This window comes from Vigna radiata, chromosome 5 (genome assembly GCF_000741045.1).
Source record: "Vigna radiata var. radiata cultivar VC1973A chromosome 5, Vradiata_ver6, whole genome shotgun sequence".
NCBI lineage: Eukaryota > Viridiplantae > Streptophyta > Magnoliopsida > Fabales > Fabaceae > Vigna > Vigna radiata.
In genome coordinates, this window is record NC_028355.1 from 31,645,740 (window position 1) to 31,664,471 (window position 18,732).

The 18,732-nt window shown below is 30.6% G+C and overlaps 4 protein-coding genes and 2 non-coding genes across 6 annotated transcripts; 3 read left to right on the top strand and 3 right to left on the bottom strand.

Annotated features, from left to right (window-relative positions):
• Window positions 1–621: 621 nt before the first annotated feature.
• LOC106761686 (ethylene-responsive transcription factor ERF036) lies at window positions 622–2,005 on the top strand. Its single transcript, XM_014645256.2, has one exon. It carries the CDS (start codon window positions 1,248–1,250, stop codon window positions 1,896–1,898), a length of 651 nt encoding a protein of 216 aa, XP_014500742.1. The 5' UTR covers window positions 622–1,247; the 3' UTR covers window positions 1,899–2,005.
• A 4,897-nt stretch (window positions 2,006–6,902) lies between these two features.
• Window positions 6,903–6,975, bottom strand: TRNAR-UCU. Its single transcript has one exon. It is a non-coding gene; the product is annotated as a tRNA-Arg (tRNA).
• A 567-nt stretch (window positions 6,976–7,542) lies between these two features.
• Window positions 7,543–7,615, bottom strand: TRNAR-UCU. Its single transcript has one exon. It is a non-coding gene; the product is annotated as a tRNA-Arg (tRNA).
• A 125-nt stretch (window positions 7,616–7,740) lies between these two features.
• LOC106761446 (tetraketide alpha-pyrone reductase 1) lies at window positions 7,741–9,693 on the top strand. The gene is made up of 5 exons (XM_014644998.2): window positions 7,741–8,147; window positions 8,242–8,430; window positions 8,503–8,665; window positions 8,733–8,922; window positions 9,422–9,693. The coding sequence occupies exons 1-5, from the start codon at window positions 7,869–7,871 to the stop codon at window positions 9,579–9,581; spliced, it is 981 nt and encodes a 326-aa protein (XP_014500484.1). The 5' UTR covers window positions 7,741–7,868; the 3' UTR covers window positions 9,582–9,693.
• A 3,900-nt stretch (window positions 9,694–13,593) lies between these two features.
• Window positions 13,594–15,882, top strand: LOC106761759 (ankyrin repeat-containing protein At5g02620). The gene is made up of 3 exons (XM_014645329.2): window positions 13,594–14,047; window positions 14,249–14,664; window positions 14,891–15,882. The coding sequence occupies exons 1-3, from the start codon at window positions 13,594–13,596 to the stop codon at window positions 15,857–15,859; spliced, it is 1,839 nt and encodes a 612-aa protein (XP_014500815.1). The 3' UTR covers window positions 15,860–15,882.
• Window positions 15,883–17,083: 1,201 nt separating this feature from the next.
• LOC106760600 (mavicyanin-like) lies at window positions 17,084–17,733 on the bottom strand. The gene is made up of 2 exons (XM_014644020.1): window positions 17,589–17,733; window positions 17,084–17,454 (listed from the first exon to the last, which is right to left on the bottom strand). The coding sequence occupies exons 1-2, from the start codon at window positions 17,731–17,733 to the stop codon at window positions 17,084–17,086; spliced, it is 516 nt and encodes a 171-aa protein (XP_014499506.1).
• Between the last annotated feature and the right edge of the window lie 999 nt (window positions 17,734–18,732).

Here is an 18,732-nt window from a genome sequence, read left to right on the forward strand (position 1 = left end):
AGCACACTTTTGTTTTTCCGAGGCACCTTCAGTTATCGTGGTATACTATTGTGAGCTCCTACCAACATTTCCCTTGTTATTTGTCCTATTTTATTTTATTGTTGTTATTTTGAAGGTTTAAAATATTCATGAATATGTGAGATGAACAGGAATTATCTATAACCACGACATCATTCTTATTTTGGGAGAAAAATATAAATACATCCAAGGTGCAGTACCTGTATTAGTCAGTGGTTTCTTTTTACTTACTGAGAAATGTTGGGGGTGAAAAGAAGTTTATATATCTCCCATTACTTTTCAACATTGAAGGGATTAAGTACTTAATAGCATAACAAAAGTAGAATTATAATAAAATCCCATTTTCAAGTGTCACATCTCAGGCAATTTGGATAAGGATAGGTTCTAAATAATCCATAGCAAGAGGTGCCCCTGTCCCTCTAGACATTGGAAATTTGGAATCCTGGTATGGAAGGCGTGCTTTTGAATCAGCAAAGCATCCTAGGATGGAGATATATGTTTCTTCTGTTAGTATCAATACGTCGGATGATTATGACATTATAGAATATTAGACTCCCTAAAATACCCTCGTCACCAAATTATTGATCCTCTTTTCGTACAAGGGATGCTTAATTTTCTTACCAATTAACGTCACAAGGTCTTGTCCGAAACTATGAATAAAAAATAGCAGAAATTTGAAGAAAGGAAAAAAGAACAATGGCTAGTAGCGTCTGCAGCCACCACAGCAGCAATTGGTTGTGAATTTCTTTATACAAATGGAGAATGGAAATTGCACAAAGCAACAATTCGACCCCAACGGACACAAGAAATGTGCGATGTTGACACCATGAGACTTGGCCAGAAATGTAACACTAAACTAAACGTATCTTCAACAAAAATACGATGCCTGGGTGGGGCCAATGTACCCTGTAAAACCTTATACTTAACCCAATAAATCTTGTGCAAGAAAAGGAAAAACTTTATGCATTTCTATTCTTTAACAGTGTTAGTTCTATTACTCATAAAGTCTTCTCTATTTTTTTCTTGTTTCCCATCGTACTAGTAAACCTAAACTTAACACATTATGCATTGTCACGATTCACCAAGTATATTATTGGTAGGTTAAGGGTCGCTTTATCGATAATCTATCCTTCACCACAACAAAGCCGACCCATATGCTCTGTTTCTTCCTCACTCCTTATCATTCACAACCTCTGATCTTCTCTCAAACATTCCCATTCTGATTAACAATGATCGATACGCCGTGTCACAAAACTCCTAGCAGTAGCACCAGCAACTCCTCCACTTCAAAACCCCATAAAACAGAGACTCCAAAACAGAGCAAGACCAAAAAACAGAGCAAGCTCAAGAGAAACAGAGACCCCACCAAGCATCCCGTCTACCACGGTGTTCGAATGCGCAATTGGGGCAAATGGGTATCCGAAATTCGCGAGCCACGCAAGAAATCACGCATATGGCTCGGAACTTTTGCCACGCCTGAAATGGCGGCACGCGCGCACGATGTTGCAGCTCTGAGCATCAAGGGCCACACGGCCGTTCTCAATTTCCCTAACCTAATAAATATGCTTCCCAGACCCGTGACGTGTGCCCCACGTGACATCCAAGTGGCCGCGGCGGAAGCCGCCGCGATGGTGGAGTTCGACCGCGAGTGTTCTGATGAGGCGGAGTCCTCGGAGCTAAGCGAGATTGTGGAACTGCCGAACATAGAAGAGAGCTTGGAATCGGTGGAGTCGAGAAGTGAGTTCGCGTTTACTGACTCAGTGGATAGTTGGTTGTACCCTCCAATGGCAGTGGGAAGCATTTGTGAGATGATGGTTGGTGAAGATGAGTGTGGATTCTTCCACTTTCAGACTGATCATCAAAAAACATGTTCCCTTTAGTTTCAACTCTTTCCATCTTTCTCCTATTATCAAACATCTTCCACTTTTCTGTTATCTCCTTCAAATCCCTGTTTGCATTTTTTTCTTACTTCACTTTCTTTCACTTTTCCAAGAACAAGATTAAGTTTTGATTCAAATTAATTAGTAAAACTTAAGTCGTAGAAAATGTATTCTGATTTTTTTTTATTTTAATTAAATTCCAAAAAGTGTGTGTCACTGTTTTTTAAGATTGTGTCGGTGTTTCTAGTTTTTTTTTATTAAATTAATTCGTTTCTTATTATAGAAAAAAAAAACAGAAGGAAAAAAACTTTTATGTTTTTTCGTGATTTTTTTAAATAGGGGAAGAAATCATGAAATAAATACATTACACAAAAATATTGAAAAATATAAAATTAATCCAAAATCATTAATTTTTTTCTCAGTTTTTATTTTAGTTTAAAGACGTTAGATTGGACCAATGTTGGATTGGATCGGACCCATTGGACTCTGGGCTTTTAACTTTCACACTCAAGATTACTAGGTTGTATAGCTTTTGTATGGAATAATGGAATGAATATTCGATACTATCATACTCATTTGTGTATTTGTTATAATATTTAATATTGTTATTTATAATTTTTCATTTTTCTCACACGTTAAGAAAATTCTCACATGACTCTGTAAAGAAGAAACTGGTTATACATACAGAGTTTTATTTGTGTACATTTGATAAAGAAAATCATTATAGTTGACTTTATGTAGGAATTGCTTTAATTTGATATACACCTTATTATGAGTTTACTTAAATGGTTATAATAAGGGAAAATAAAAATGGAGTGTTTTAGGAAGTGATACTTAGACGATATTCTTTTTATAATATTTGAATATCACTTACGTGTGATTCTGTAATTGATTTAAAATTATTTTATAGTCAATAATAATAATTGTAAACTTTATTATGCAACAATTACAGAATGAGACGTAAATAATATTCAAATATTGTTAAAAAAATGTTGTTTAAATATCATTTATCTATGTTTTTATATATTTTTATACATGAAGGTCACTCTCTCTTTGAATAATGGAACTTGAGTGTTATTTTAGAAATTAGGTTTCCGTGTTGTTCATGGCAACAGAGAGTACATATGTCCCATTGTTTCTTCTCACACAAGATTGTGGGAAACCTTTTTAATTTAAATATTTACATTAAATGTGTTTTTAATATGTAAAGCTAATAATAAGTACATATTTTTATTTTTATTTTTATTTTCATCTTAGATTTTAAATATTTTCCTAACCTCCAATATTTTTAAATAGATAAAAAAAAAATCATCTTAATGAACTCACATAAAATAAGAGATATATGGTTTTTTATATTTATTTTTAACTTGTTTCATAATTTCTTTTATTAAATTCTAACATTGACGGAAAAGTGATTATATGTTTATTTTCTGTAATGACCGAAAGACTAATTTCTGTACCTTTTAAATAATAAAAAACAATTATATAAAATTCAATTATTAAAAAGCAATATAAGAATTAAGGTATGAAGTATGTAATTGAAAGTATTGCTGGGCTTATTCCGAGTGAAAATTTAGCTGAGTTGCAATTAATACTCTAAAAAATTTCCTTGTCTGTAACAGTTGATGAATCAGCATTTTCTGTCTAAATATGAATGGTTGAAGAATTAGGTATGAACCCATAAATGTTGCACAGTGGTTGGTGGTTGTTGGAGATGTTTGATTAATTTGCAATGTTTTTCTGATTAATTAAGCCTTAAGAATTACTGTACAGTCAAACTTCAACTTTAACACAAAATACAGTCCAAATAAATACAAATAAATAGATGGCTTCTTCCATTGAAAATACTATCACGCTATATCTCGATGTGAAGGAGTATGTTGAAAGTTCTATATCAACTAAAAGTAAAATCAATTTATAATATATAAATGAAGTGCAAATATTATCTTATAAATCGATTTTGTAAAAGAAGTTATGTTTAAAACTCATTTCTTAATTAAAAAAGTTAAGATTTTTTAAAAAGAATATTTTTTAATCTGAAAAGAGTATATGAATAGGTGAAATTGATGAAAATATGTGGTTGTTGTGTAGTGAAGAGTGAAGGGAGTGTTGAAACGTGTGTGTCCATTGGGTTTGGAATTTGTACTAAAGTAGCCTAAATCAATTCGAACATGGCAGTTCAGTTCAGTCGCTGTTTAAATCTTTGTTTCTTACCAAAAGAACATAACCTCGTACTAAATAAGACATTGACATTGTCTCCAATTAAAAAAGAATGTTTAATTTTAAAAAGATATCTAAAAAGAATTTAAAAATATAATATAAATTATATTTTAATTTTAATTAAATTTAACTTAATAAAATATAAATAAATATTTTAATTTTAAATTTTTTATAAGTAATTAATATATACATATACAATAACATTTATACCTGAATAATAAATTAACTTTTATTTATTAATACAAGATTTTTTATCATTATTAAGAGTTGATCATTGTTTCAAGAGCCCGTGTCCAATGTTTTTTAGAAGATTATAAATCTTCTAATTTTGTTATCATTAGTGCGTACAGTTAAATGATCAAGCTTAAAAAAAAAAAAAAAACTATCAAACTAATAATAGTGTATAACAATAAAAACACCAAAATACCCGCATAAAAAAAACAGTGAGGTTGTAATTATTTTAAAAGATTTGCAACAAATCAATTTAAAAAAATGTCAAATCATATTTAAAAATGATTTATAATAAATAAATAACTTAAATTGAACTTTATTTTTATAAGAAATATCATACCTAACTTTCAAAGGCTAATATTTGTTTGAAAAAACTTATCATAGGATAAAATATCTGCCAACATGTTATATTGAGTTTTTCATATAGAAAAGAAGTGTATTCCAGCTTATTTTGAGCAGCTAAAATGGAGTTAGAGTAGCATAATAAAATTTATAGACTATATTTCTTGAATATGATTATAACCTTTTAATTTTGAGTGAGTCCCTCGTAAAAATTAATATATTAATAATATTGTATCAATTGTCAAGCCATCCTTCATAGTCATTTGTACGATCGGCAATTCCAAGGCAGAACGAATCTAATAACGTGTTAGCGCTATTTCAATGTCTCCATATTTCATATTTATTTATCTAAACTTATTAGTCTCAATACCATATAATATTCGTTTTCTTTTAATTTTTATTAATCTTTGTCAGATGACTATGAATTGAATTTCTTAAAATTTAGTTTAAATTTAATAAAACAAATATTGGATACAAAATCCAATTTCATTTTAATTAAATCATATTAAATTTAGTTTTTGTTAATTCAATTTCATTTAATTTATATTAAATTCGCCTTGTTTAATATGATTCGATCCAATCTAATTTAGCATGATTACATAAGTTTGATATATGAAACATACATGCATCTAATTTAATTTGGACTGACCTAATCCAATCTATCTTGATCTCATTTGAGTTTGACTCAGTTTGAATTTGTTAGACTCGATTCTATTTCGGTTTGGACTAGCTAAATTTGAATGAGGAGTCAACCAATTTATTTCAGCCTTTACTAAATCGACTTAATTTTAGTTATGCTTGGACAGATTTTGCTCAACTTGGACCCGACTACACCTGGTCTTCATTAGTTTGGGTCAATGTTGTCTTGAATGGATTAGAATCGACCTAGTCTTGAACGAACTAGGAACAACTTGAACCTAATCCAACTAGACTGAATGTGTGTCGACCATAACTAGAATGGAAGTGGATTCATCTTAACTCGACATGGTGATGTCCATTCACCTCAACCTAGAATTAAATTGATTCAACTCAACTTGAGCCCAAAGTGATTCGTTTCAATTTGGTTATACCAAGGTTAAGTTGAACTTGGGTGGACCAAAGTCTAAATCGTCTTGACTAGGGATCGTGCTGGCTCGACTTGACCAAGGATTAAATCAATTTAACTCGATTTGGACTTAGACCAACTCAGTTCAACTAAGGATTAGGCTGACTCAATTAAACCTAGATCTAAGCCAACTTAACTTCATTTTGGCGCGAGACAAAATCAACTCGGCCTAGGTTTGAACCTAATGAGCTTGACTTGGTCTTGGACCAAGTTAACTTGTCTTAAGCCCCAATTCACTTAATTTGACTTAGGTAAAAGAAAAATGTACTTGATATAAGTCCAAATTGACTAAACTCAATTTTAGTATGTGTTTATTTAATTTGACTTTGATTTAGTTCAACTCAATTTTAATCAAACTACGTTCAACTTGGATTGATAGGGCAAAACTCGAGCTTGGCTCTAGTCTAACTCAACTAAACATGGTTCAACCTTAAATTAGATAAACTTGGACTCATCCTAACTCGATTGAATGTGGACTTCATCAACTTAGAACTATTTGATCCTGACTAATTAACTTCAGCTTGAGTCTACATCAATTTGACTTTACCTAGGACAAGATTGATTCAACTCAATTTATGTTTAAATCAACTCAATTCAACCTAAATCTAACGAACTTGATTTAACTTTAACCCAGACGAACTCAATTTAACCTTTTATAAATATGATACAATTTTACCTTACTCAAGTCTAGTCTAACTTAACATCGTTTTTATTTGAAATGGCAAAAACCGTCTCAAATTTTAAATTTTAAAATTTAATAAAAGTATTGTACTTAATATGCAAAATTAGAAATTAAGATTCTACTCCCAATAATAAAAAATATGACTTGATTTTAATCTAAACTTAGCAATTTGAAATTTTACGAGCTTCACATAATTTTTCTTTACTCCAACTTATATTTTTTTTTTAAGTTGGAATGATTTAGAAAAATTTTAGATTTTAAAAATTCAATAAATATGTTAAATTAAACTTAAGATCTAAAATGATGAATTTAAGTTTTATATAAATCCGTTTAAATGAATTTAAAATAATATAAACAATAATAAAAGAATTATATAGTTTCTCTTAAATTAACAAAACATAAACCTAAAAAACACAAAAAGATTCACGCCCAGTGGGACTCGAACCCACAATCGCTTGATTAGAAGTCAAGCGCCTTATCCATTAGGCCATGGGCGCTTAGCTGTTGTTTGATCACAACATATTATACCTATAATATAAAAGTGTACAATCATTAATGTGACTCACAACAGGTAGAATTCACAATCCATTAATATGAAATAACTTTAAAAGAACATAAATATAAAAAGAACATTTATGTTTTGGTTGATAATCAAAACTAAAAAATCATTATTTTTTACTTCAGATCGATATGCTTTTGATTGTAAAACCAAAAATATAAAAAATAACTAACAAAACTCTCTTTTAAATTATTAAATATTTAATTACTTCATAAACATAACCAACTATACTAGCAAACTCATCTATAAATATTTCTTATGAAATTAAAATATATGAACGAATGAAGACATTTTCATAATCTTGATATAAGTATTTTTTAACTTATATCACATTATATATAATTATCATCCATAAAATGATAATAAATAACAAAGTTGTTGATTTTTTAAATCCTTCAGGAGTGCTAAAATTATAATTATTTTTAAAAGATGGATCGAAACCAGAATAAGCAAAACATTTTTTCAATAATATTTAACAAGAAAATAAAAACTAAACATCGAATTACACGCCCAGTGGGACTCGAACCCACAATCGTTTGATTAGAAGTCAAACGCCTTATCCATTAGGCCATGGGCGCCTTGCTAAAAGCTTGCTTTCTTTAAACATTATAATCAAAGTATAAAACATTATGGTATCATTTCTGCCTTATGTTTTGTGATGTATTAGTTTGTAGGAGGAGTTGGTGCAGTAGGTTGGGCATTCATGATTCATTGTCGAGTGAGTGGAAAGATAGTTAGATAATTAGCTTCATCATCTTATCCATGTGAGGACTGAGGAGGAGGCTTCATATAGAGAGAGGGAGCGCGATCATCATCACCTTCGCTTGTGATATGGAACACAAAGTCTGTGTCACTGGGGCTTCCGGCTTTCTCGCTTCTTGGCTCATTAAGCGACTTCTTTCCTCTGGCTATCATGTCATTGGAACAGTCAGAGATTCAGGGAAGCAGAACAAGTATGAATACCTATGGAGTCTAGAAGGAGCAACCGAGAGACTCCAACTAGTCCAAGCTGACTTGATGGAGGAGGGAAGCTTCGACAACGCAATAATCGGATGCAAAGGTGTCTTCCATGTCGCTTCTCCTGTACTCAGCGTTATAACTGATCCTAAGGTACCAAAAAAAAAATGGTTTTTAATTCTTTTCTAGTACAATACAATGCTCCGTAGTAACGTCAAGTATTTTAACTTGGTTGTCAAAAAAATAGACTCAGATCTTGGAACCAGCAGTAAAAGGCACTCTTAATGTGTTGCGCTCTTGTCGGAAGAACTCAGTTCTTGGTCGTGTTGTATTAACCTCGTCATCTTCGACTCTTAGGGTAAGAGATGATTTTGATCCAAACATACCACTAGATGAATCATCCTGGAGCTCCTTGGAGTACTGCGAGAAACTCCAGGTAATAAGAATTTATGCTTTTTGGGCATCTAAAGAAAACGTGGGTGGATTCTAATTTGTAGTAATGTTGAAGGCATGGTATGCGATGTCGAAGATCGAGGCAGAAAGAGCAGCTTGGGAATTCTGCAGAGAAAATGGGATGGATTTGGTGACAGTTCTACCATCATTCATCATTGGACCCTGTTTGCCACCAAGTTTATGTTCTACTGCATCTGATGTGCTGGGCTTGCTCAAAGGTACAGGCTTTGTCCTTAAGGTTGGTACATTTTCAATAATGATTGGTTATTGTAAATGATTTAACAGGGGAAACGAAGAGATTCCAAGTGCTTGGAAGAATGGGATATGTTCATATAGATGATGTTGCCCTTTGCCAAATCCTTGTTTATGAAGAAGCTGGCTGCCATGGTAGATACCTTTGCAGCTCTGTAGTGATGAACGAAGATGAATTAGCTGCATTGCTAGCCAACCGTTATCCTACTCTCTCCATCCCCCGGTTTGTTAATCAAATAATATATCTTTATAAAGTTATAATTATGTTTTTCATTTTAAATTATGTTTATGAAGTGTATTTTGTTTTTAAATTAAACTATATATAATTTATTAAAGTATGTAAAACATGTATAAAAACAGAGTTTCATAAGAATTATAATTTATCTTTCGCGTGTTGTTTGATAGTAAAAATATTTTATCCAGAAAAAAGATATATATTTTTTTAAAATACATACAAATTTAGTTAAAAAAAACAAATTTTAAAAATATTTTGAGAAAAAAAAATTAATTACATTAAATAATTCTCATTATATATCACTCAAATCATTTTCTTGTAACTTGTTCATGTTTTGTTAGAGATATAGAATAAGAAAAATATATACGAAAATAATATTTCAAAATTTGAAATAAACACTAGAACATTTTGTTATTATGTCGAACATTTTACAGAAAAGAAAATAAGAGTGATAAGAATATTAAATATTGTGTTTTGTGATTTTCAGGTTGGAGAAAGTAGATAGACCACATTACGAACTCAACACTGAAAAGCTGAAGAGTCTAGGATTTAAATTTAAGAGCATTGAAGAAATGTTTGATGACTGCATTGCATCTCTTGTTAAGCAAGCTCATCTCACAATTCCTAAATGTCAAGATAACATTTGAAGAACTTCGTAGTTCGTTGAGACTGTAATATGAAGCTGAATGACCAGTAACCTTACTTAAGTTTTCATGTCAAGAGATCTATATGTATTGTGATGTTTATATGTTTTTTTTTTTCAAATGTTAGTGTTATAATAGTAAAAAAATATTAAATAAAAAAAATGATAGAAATGATTATTAAATTCACATAAGAAAAAACGTATCAATCTAGACATAACTATTAGGAATAATATTCTAATAATTGTTACGAATATAGGAACACCTCATCATACAATCCGACATTAACAAACACACAAATAAGAGGTATAAATAATCAAATATCATTTGACTTTGAGAATAGTTTTTCATAAGATCAATGTTATCATACCATTGTTTTTTATCAAATCAAGATGAAATTTTAGGTTTTGAAAAATAAGAGACATATGTTATATTTATTTGTTAATTAAATTTAAGATATTAACATTAATATTTAATATTATGCTGTATTTTGTTTTATATATAAAATGTATGAATAAAATAACATTACAAACTTCTCCAAATAACATATTTCTTATATTTTCAAAATAGTCTTTGTTCTTCTAGGACAAATAAAATGGAAAGAGAAACAAATTTCTTATAAGTCACTATTTCACTATTTGAGAGTGAAAATTATGATCTAAGTAGATAGATTTATGAGAAGTTGTAGAGAAATATAACATTTTTTTATTTGTTGCATGGAAATCTTATCATGCCTAAATCAAAATGCAAAAGAGAAAAAAAAATGATAAAGAAGATAAATGTGAAATTATCTTTCTTTGCAAGTATTTCACAAATGATTCTCACCAAGATTATGGCCTTAATGTTGGAGTCTCACATCAAGTAAAAAGTTGAGCAATATATAAAAATAAATATCCATTAAATTTATTTAAAATTTTGGATTAAAGGTGTTATTATGTATATTGTACTTATATTTCATTGGTACTATCTTTCTTGATATGATAAGATTTGAGACACAAAGATGAGAGAAGATTGTATGATTGAAAGTACTTTACTTCATATTAGTGAAAGTGTTTTCAAAATCAAGAACTACAACAAATAAAATATTTCTAAAGTGTCATTAATTTCTTATATTCATATTAGTGAAAGTGTCATTAATTTCTTATATTCTTGGAGTTAATCAAAATTTGTTGGATGTTGTTCAACTTACAAACCATCTTTTAAAACACAATTTTTACAAACCATCTTTTAAAAAATGTTAACAAACTATAAAAACTCAAAGTTCATATGAAAATAATTTTGCTTTAGATTTGGTGAAATAAGAGCTTACTACAAATAAAAAAATTATAGAGGTCGAGATAAAAAAAGAAATGAATATATCTGGAAGAAGTTTGAAATTTTAAGTGAAGAAAATATAAAAAAAAATAGCATCGTAATATTCATCACAAATATAAGATTATTACCATAAAATCTGTAATAGATAAAAAAAGATTAGATAAATAAGAGAAGAAATATATTAGAAAATGTGAAATAGACGAAGATGTTGTCATATAAAAAAAATTACAAACAAAAAAAAAAAGAAGGAAATCAATAATTGGGAAGAGGATAATCAAATTTGAAATTTGAAATTCAAATAAATCAATATAAAAACAAAGAAAAAGGTTGAGAATATTTGCTTAATATATTTCTTTTATTAAAATTCATTTTAATTTTTTTTTCAGCTTTTATAAATATCTTTTAAATTAAAATAAATATATATTTATTTATTGTATTTAAGAAATTAAGATAGAAATATTATAAATATTTGATATTATTGCATTTATTTTACATAAAGAGTAAATAAATGAAATAACATAGACAATTTCTTTTATATAACATTTTTTTATGTTTCTTGTATTTTTAAAATCCCAGCAAATCCAAAAACTTTTTAAAATTGGTTATAAAATATTTGGTGAACATATGTTTCTAAAAATGAAACGCCAGAAAAAGATTAATATCAAACATAGATATTTAAATTTTTTTCAATATAAATAAATCGCTTTATAAATGATGAATAATTATGAAAACATCTCTAAATAATATTTTATATTTTTCTATGACATACAAATAATTTGAAAATAGTTTTCAACAATTTTACTATCGTTTTCTTAATAATTTTATATAATTTTCTAAGGCCAAATAGTCATCAATTTATTCTGAAAATTAGTTATTAATCATCATTCAAAGAAACTATTAAATGAGATGTAACTTTCCATATTTAATAATAAAATACTACTAAATAAATATTATATATATAATAATGGAACTATTATAAGAAAAAAAAATTATCAAATTAAAGTGATCATTGTAAAAGAGAAAACATACAAAAAGACAGACAACACAAAAATAAAAGTAAGCTAGAATACAAAACAAGTCATATATCATCATCATTTCATTTTTAACTATCAAAACTCGTAAATTTTCAGCTCCTAATTCCATAAACTTTACAATACACATTCCAAACAATAATACAACATATTCACATACAACTCATGACCATAGTATCATCCAAGATATCTCACATCAAAATTTCATCATCAAATACTCAAATACACTCATTTAAATGAGTTAACACTAGCACAAAAAACAAAAATCGCACCAAATCAATTTAATACTCATACAAACACCAAACTTACACCACAAACATCAATTAAAGAAAAAGTCTAGCTTCCCTAACCTCACAAGAGCACTGCTCAACTCAAGGAACGTTCTGTCAATTGCTTGAAATGTAAGGACACTCTAGACAAACCTACGAAATACCGAATGATGGTCGGACAAAGCCCTTAGGACCTTAAATAAACCAAGAATAAAAGGAAAAACAAAAAAGTCACACACAAAGGAGGAATCTTCGACAGAATCACATATTGAAATCTAACAGAAATAGGGGTAGAAACTTACTTGCTCGTAGAAATTGATGGACTAGAAATATAGACTTTGTCGCCGTGATCGATTAGACACCTCCTAATCGTCAGAGAGATGACTCAGGAGTCAAAATTCTTAAAGAAAAGATAAAAAAACTCTAGAAAAGTGGTTTCTAGAAAGATGTTCATTTATAACAAAATTATTTATAACTAAATCATTTAATATTAAAATAACTACATCTTACTATTTTTAAATTATCATCAATTCTAAAATATCATTTTTTGGGATTTTACAAGACAGTAAAGAAAAAATTTATGAAAAACTTATTTTACGTTAAAACATATTATTCTTTTAATAAAGTGAGATGTGCATACTAAAATAAGAGGAAAAGGTAGTGAAATCTAAGTTTATGAATTGAATAAGAATCAAAATTAGTTTATTCTTGAGAAAATATATAACCAGGTTAAGCAAAAAAAGTTGTATAAATGGTGAATGAGTATCATATTGAATAAGTCTTCGGCCAACATAAAGCGACATTTTTTGAAAGGACAATTATATTTTAACACTATTTTTTGACACTATTTTGACACTACATACGTGTCAAGATGTGATTGGACGATTTCAAATTAAAAAAGTTGAGACAGGGGTATATTTGGAAGAGAAAAACCAAAGCTTATTTTTTAATTTGAAATCGTCCAACCACATTTTGATACGTGTGCAGTGTCAAAATAGTATAAAAAAAATGATGTTATTTTGAAAACGGTCTCACAAAAATGGTGTAGGTTGACTCTTGCGTTTCAGTTACCATTCATTGCACACGTGTGGGGCATCCACGACTTTAGTCTACAAAATGGTGTGGGTTAACTCTTGCGTTTCAGTTATCATTCATTGCACACGTGTGGGGCATCCACGACTTTAGTGTACAAGGAAACACAAGAACAATCATTCATGCATTTTCTTTGTCTAACTTTCTTATATTTTATATCACAATGTCTAAGTCAACTTTATATATACACGCTCAAATCCTCATAAGTCAATGTTCACCTTTTCTACGAAAATTTTCCGAGTTTTTTCTTCAGTATAAGAACCTTTCTCTAACTAAGTTATTGCTCCTCAAGGTTTTTTCAAGCTCAAAAATATGGATCCAAAGTTGTATCTTGCAGTTAGGACCAACGACATAACCACATTTTCAAGCCTGGTTAAAGAGAATGAAGAAATTCTCAAGCAGAGAACAGCTGATTCTTTGAGCACTCCATTACACCTTGCTTCCAGGTACGGCTGCACCGAAATAGTATCTGATATTGTGAGATTGTGTCCTGACATGGTTTCTGCCGAGGATAAATACCTGCAGACACCAGTTCACGAGGCTTGCAGACAAGATAACGTTGTCATCTTAAAGTTGCTGTTGGATGCCAATTCCTCAGCTGTTTGTAAGCTTAATCTGGATGGGAAAAACGCTTGTTTACTAGCTTGCAGCCATGGCCATCTTGACATGGTGAAACTCCTGCTCAATCTATCTGAGATGGTGGGCCCAGTGGCAGCAGGGTTTGATCAATCTTGTATTCATATTGCTGCATCAAGAGGGCACACAGGTACACATAAAAATACTTTTTCTCCATTGAGGTTGAGTGATTTTTTAATTTTTATCAATTTTGTTGAAAACTTGAGCGCGACCCACGAAAGGATTTACACTTATCTTATATGACCAGTTTCCTCTGATAGCATTTATGGATACGTGATTTCAGTCTAAGAATTTAGAAAACTAATCTAAAAATTTTAAATTTTCTGGGCAGATGTTGTTAGAGAATTGTTGAATAAGTGGCCAGAACTTACTCAAGTGAGAGATGATAATGGAAACTCACCATTGCATCTTGCTTGTGAGAGGGGACACAGAGAGATTGCATGGATCCTACTAAGACGTGATCCAAATCTTGGTTTACTATACAACGACAATGGCTATACACCGTTGCACCTGGCAGTGATGAACGGGAAAGTCTCCATCCTTAAAGATTTTGCTTCAAGCACTCCTTCCTCACTAAACCTGATCACTGGAGAGGAAGAGACAGTGTTCCATTTAGCTGTGAGATACGGATGGCACGATGCATTGGAATTCTTGGTACATGCTTCCAATGGTACCAATCTATTGCACTGTCAAAATCGTTATGGCAACACCGTCTTACACCTTGCAGTCATAGGCAAACGCTACAAGGTGAGCAAGTAACATCATACAGATCTATTCATGATATGTATATCAAGTATGTCATGTACTTCTGTCCCTTTTTTTTAATATCATTTAATTGTTGATTCTGGGATGAAAAATTGCTTCTACTTTAATCCAGTTATTAGATAACACTATATACTTTGCTGACATCTCAATATCCATCAACCTCATTTGTCATTAGTTGTGCTAATAGTTTCTTCTATGATAATTGCAGATGGCAGAGTTCTTGATCAACAAGACAGAGATGGATATTAATGCTCGGAACTCTGAAGGGGTCACAGCACTTGACATCCTACTACAGTCTAAGGACAGTGCAGAAAATAGGCAATTGGAAGCCACTTTTATCAGAGCTGGTGGTAGAAGAAGCATCCAATCCGTGTCTCCAGTAGCATCTAATTATGTGTCTCCAGTAGCATCTAGTCTTTCTATGTCCGAATTGCCGAATCAAATTGAATTGAGTGAGATAACTGAGAATGGAAACCATGAACCATATTACTTCTCCCCAACAAATTCAGGGAAACAGAAGAAGTATCAGACCAAAAGAAAAGTGGAAAATCTAAGTCACTTTTGGTATAGTCAGAGCAACAGGGAGAAGCACTATGAGATGCACAGAGAGGCAACAGTAAATGCGAGGAATACCATTATAATAGTTGCTGTTTTGATTGCTACTGTAACTTTTGCTGCTGGTATTAGCCCCCCTGGTGGTGTGTACCAAGAAGGAACAGTGAAAGGTGAGTCAATGGTGGGAAAAACAACAGCTTTCAAGGTGTTTGTAATAAGCAACAACATAGCACTATTCACATCTCTAAGTATAGTAATTGTGCTTGTTAGTATCATTCCATTTAGAAGAAAGGCACACAAAAGACTGTTGACAATCAGTCACAAGGTAATGTGGGTGGCTGTGGCATTTATGGCTACTGGCTATGTTGCAGGCATATGGGTGATCTTGCCACACAGTCGAGAGATGCAATGGCTATCTGTTGTGCTACTTGCTCTGGGTGGTGGCTCTCTGGGAACAATCTTCATTGGTCTCAATGTGATGATGGTTGAGCACTGGCTCAGAAAATCAAAGTGGAAAAAGACTAGGAAGGAAGAAGGAGTGGATGTAGCTGCAGACAACGAAAAGGAAAGTCAAAATTCAGATATTGAGAGCTCTTATTCAAAGGGTTACCATTCATACTGATTAATCTGTCTCCCAAAATCAGAATCTTCTGTGAAAAAATGTATTGATGTATATCCATGAATATTCTTCTAAAACTACATCACAAACTAAAATAACAAAAGAAAAAGTCTAAAATTGAAAATGAGGGTAAGAGTATTCGAAATTTTTTTTATGAAAAATAATATTCACACACATAAATTTATTGTATTTATTTAACACTACTTTTCTTTACTTTTTACTTTCTTTTTAAAAAAATATAAAATTTTAATTTTTTTTTATAATCATTTTACTCTTTTATATTAGTGGAGAATATTGAACCACTTAAATGAAAATTCAAATATGTGAATTAAACATGATGTGATTGTTAAATACTTGTATTATTAAAAAAATAATAATAAAAGACCTACCATAATACTTTGATTTATTGAGATTATCGATAAAATATCTATATGGAAGTTAAACCTTTTAAAAAAAAAAATGAGTTATATTAGATTTCATTTTTTCTTAAATAATCTTAGCCTTTTCTTACTATATAATGACCATGGTTTTCTTTCTGTAAATTGAAGATCTAATTTTTATATTATCTAATAAATAAATCAATTAAAGTAAAATTTTCTTTTCATTCATTTCAAAGTGTCTTTAATCCAAATTAGCCATTAAAATTGAATTAGTGGTGAACACTTTGAATAATTTACACGAAGTTGAACCCGTGTTCTGGTCAAATAAAAATCTGTTTTTTTCTTCTTTTTTGTTGAAGTTACACAGCATTGCTGAATAATAGATAGAATTCTTTATAAATCTTATTATTCAAACTATATTAAATTTATAAATACATCACAAAATTAAATTTTTTATTAATCCATGGATGAAACTAACATATATTTATAAAGTGAAACAAATCATTCAAGGCCTGAAAATTTAACCCTTCCCAGTCATCAAAACCATTTTCAAATCATGAATTACGCACTGATCGATGAATTGAAGAGTGGAAAATCCAGATATCAGATAATAAAATAAAACAATGATACACAAGTGTTTGTCTCTGGTTTTCACTTCTTTTCTGGTCATCAAACTCATTTATTAAGAAAAAAATCAGACTCTTGCAGACACAGTGCTAAAACCAACAATGATCTTAAAGTAACTAAAAAGGAAAAAAAGAGTTGTAACCATAATAACTAACCTAAACATTCTAGAAACAAACAAAAACACAACAAATAGTAGGTCATTGTAACCTTAAAAACACATTCAAGGTGCTAACAGCACCACAATAACAAACGTGACAAAAACAGACATAGAAGTTGCAGTAATCATCACTGAGGCAGATGTTGAATCCTCGAAGCTTTGATCAGGTGGAGAAGCCATTGGTGGAAAGCCTTGTGGTGGAAGAGAAATGGGTGGCGGAGATGTAAAATGATGTTCATGAATCACATCCACAACTAATCTTTGCCCATTCTTGCAGTGTTCATCGGTTCCACTGATGAAGTAGAAGTCCCCAGGCCTGTCAAGAATAAAAGTGCTCTTACCATTGTCAAAAGCTGTGATGGGGTTACTTGCATCACAGTTCATGTAATCCAATTTCTCCACACTGAGAACTGAGTCATTCTGGTACTCAAAAACTGCATAAAGAATAACATTAATACATTTGTTTCCATCTATAGAATGGAGTTGCTAGAAAACTGACCAATGAAAATCACGCTATGCATCTTCTTCATGTTAATATATAATAGTAATAACTATTGAAGAAGCTTACCAAGAGCATCACCAACTTGAAACCTGTTCCTTTGAGCCCATTGGCTGTAAAATTCAGTATTGTTGGGGTCAGGTTCGTGCCAGCCGAGGCTTCCACCAACTTGGAAATGAATGGAAGCTTGAACAGAAGTGTTGGTGACAGCCATGAAAATGATGAGACAAGAACATAGGACGATCGAAAGGGATGCCATGGTTGTGTTTTGCTGTTTTTCTGCCAACGATGTATAGAAGCAATGGATGGTGGTAAACGAATTGAAATGGAAGAGAGGAGTATATATAGAGAAGATTTAGTTAGTGGGCAGTTTTAGTGATAACGTGTGGCAGTGTTCATGCAGCTGAATTTGTGGAGAAAGAAAGTATGTAACTGATCACTAAATCTCTTAATTAGTGTAACTGCCGTTTTGTAATATGTAATTTCAATAGTAAAATATATGATTGAAACTAAAATATTATAATTGAAAAAAATAAAAATGATTTGTGTGAGAAAATAATGGAATTCTTTATTAATTGTTCCTCTTGCACTGTTACATTACACCTATCTAAGCATGTTTATATGAAAATTTGAGATTTTTTTCAAGTGTATTAAGCGCTTAATTACATGTTTTTTCACAGAAAAATGAGCAGGTAAAAATGTCAATTTATTTAATTTAAAAAAGAGAGATTTAGTGATCATGTTACCTATTTTCTCGACCTCATTCTAAATTCAACGGCACGAACAAGATGATCGTGTAACCACCCACACGCTTAGATTATTTAATTTGAAATATCATTTTAAGACTTGAATGTGTAATAAGAAATTGATATTTCTTTTAATAAATTAAATTCAAATATAAAATATGATAATGAGAATTATTTACTAATGAACGGTTACACATTACACACTCATGCAACTAATTAGGAGGTGGAGAAAGTAGGTAACGTGATCTTTAAATCTCTCATTTTTCAAATAGGCTTTCATGTTATTTTAATATGTTGTATATTAAATACATTTGCAAAGTTAAAAAGAGTAATATTTTTCTTAAACCGATAAAAGCAAGCAGTGTATTTTATTGGGGGCAAGTAGCATATGAGTGATCATACACAAAGATACTTTTACCTAAAATGTCTTTTTTTTTTTTTAAGATTTTATATCATATACCCTAAAC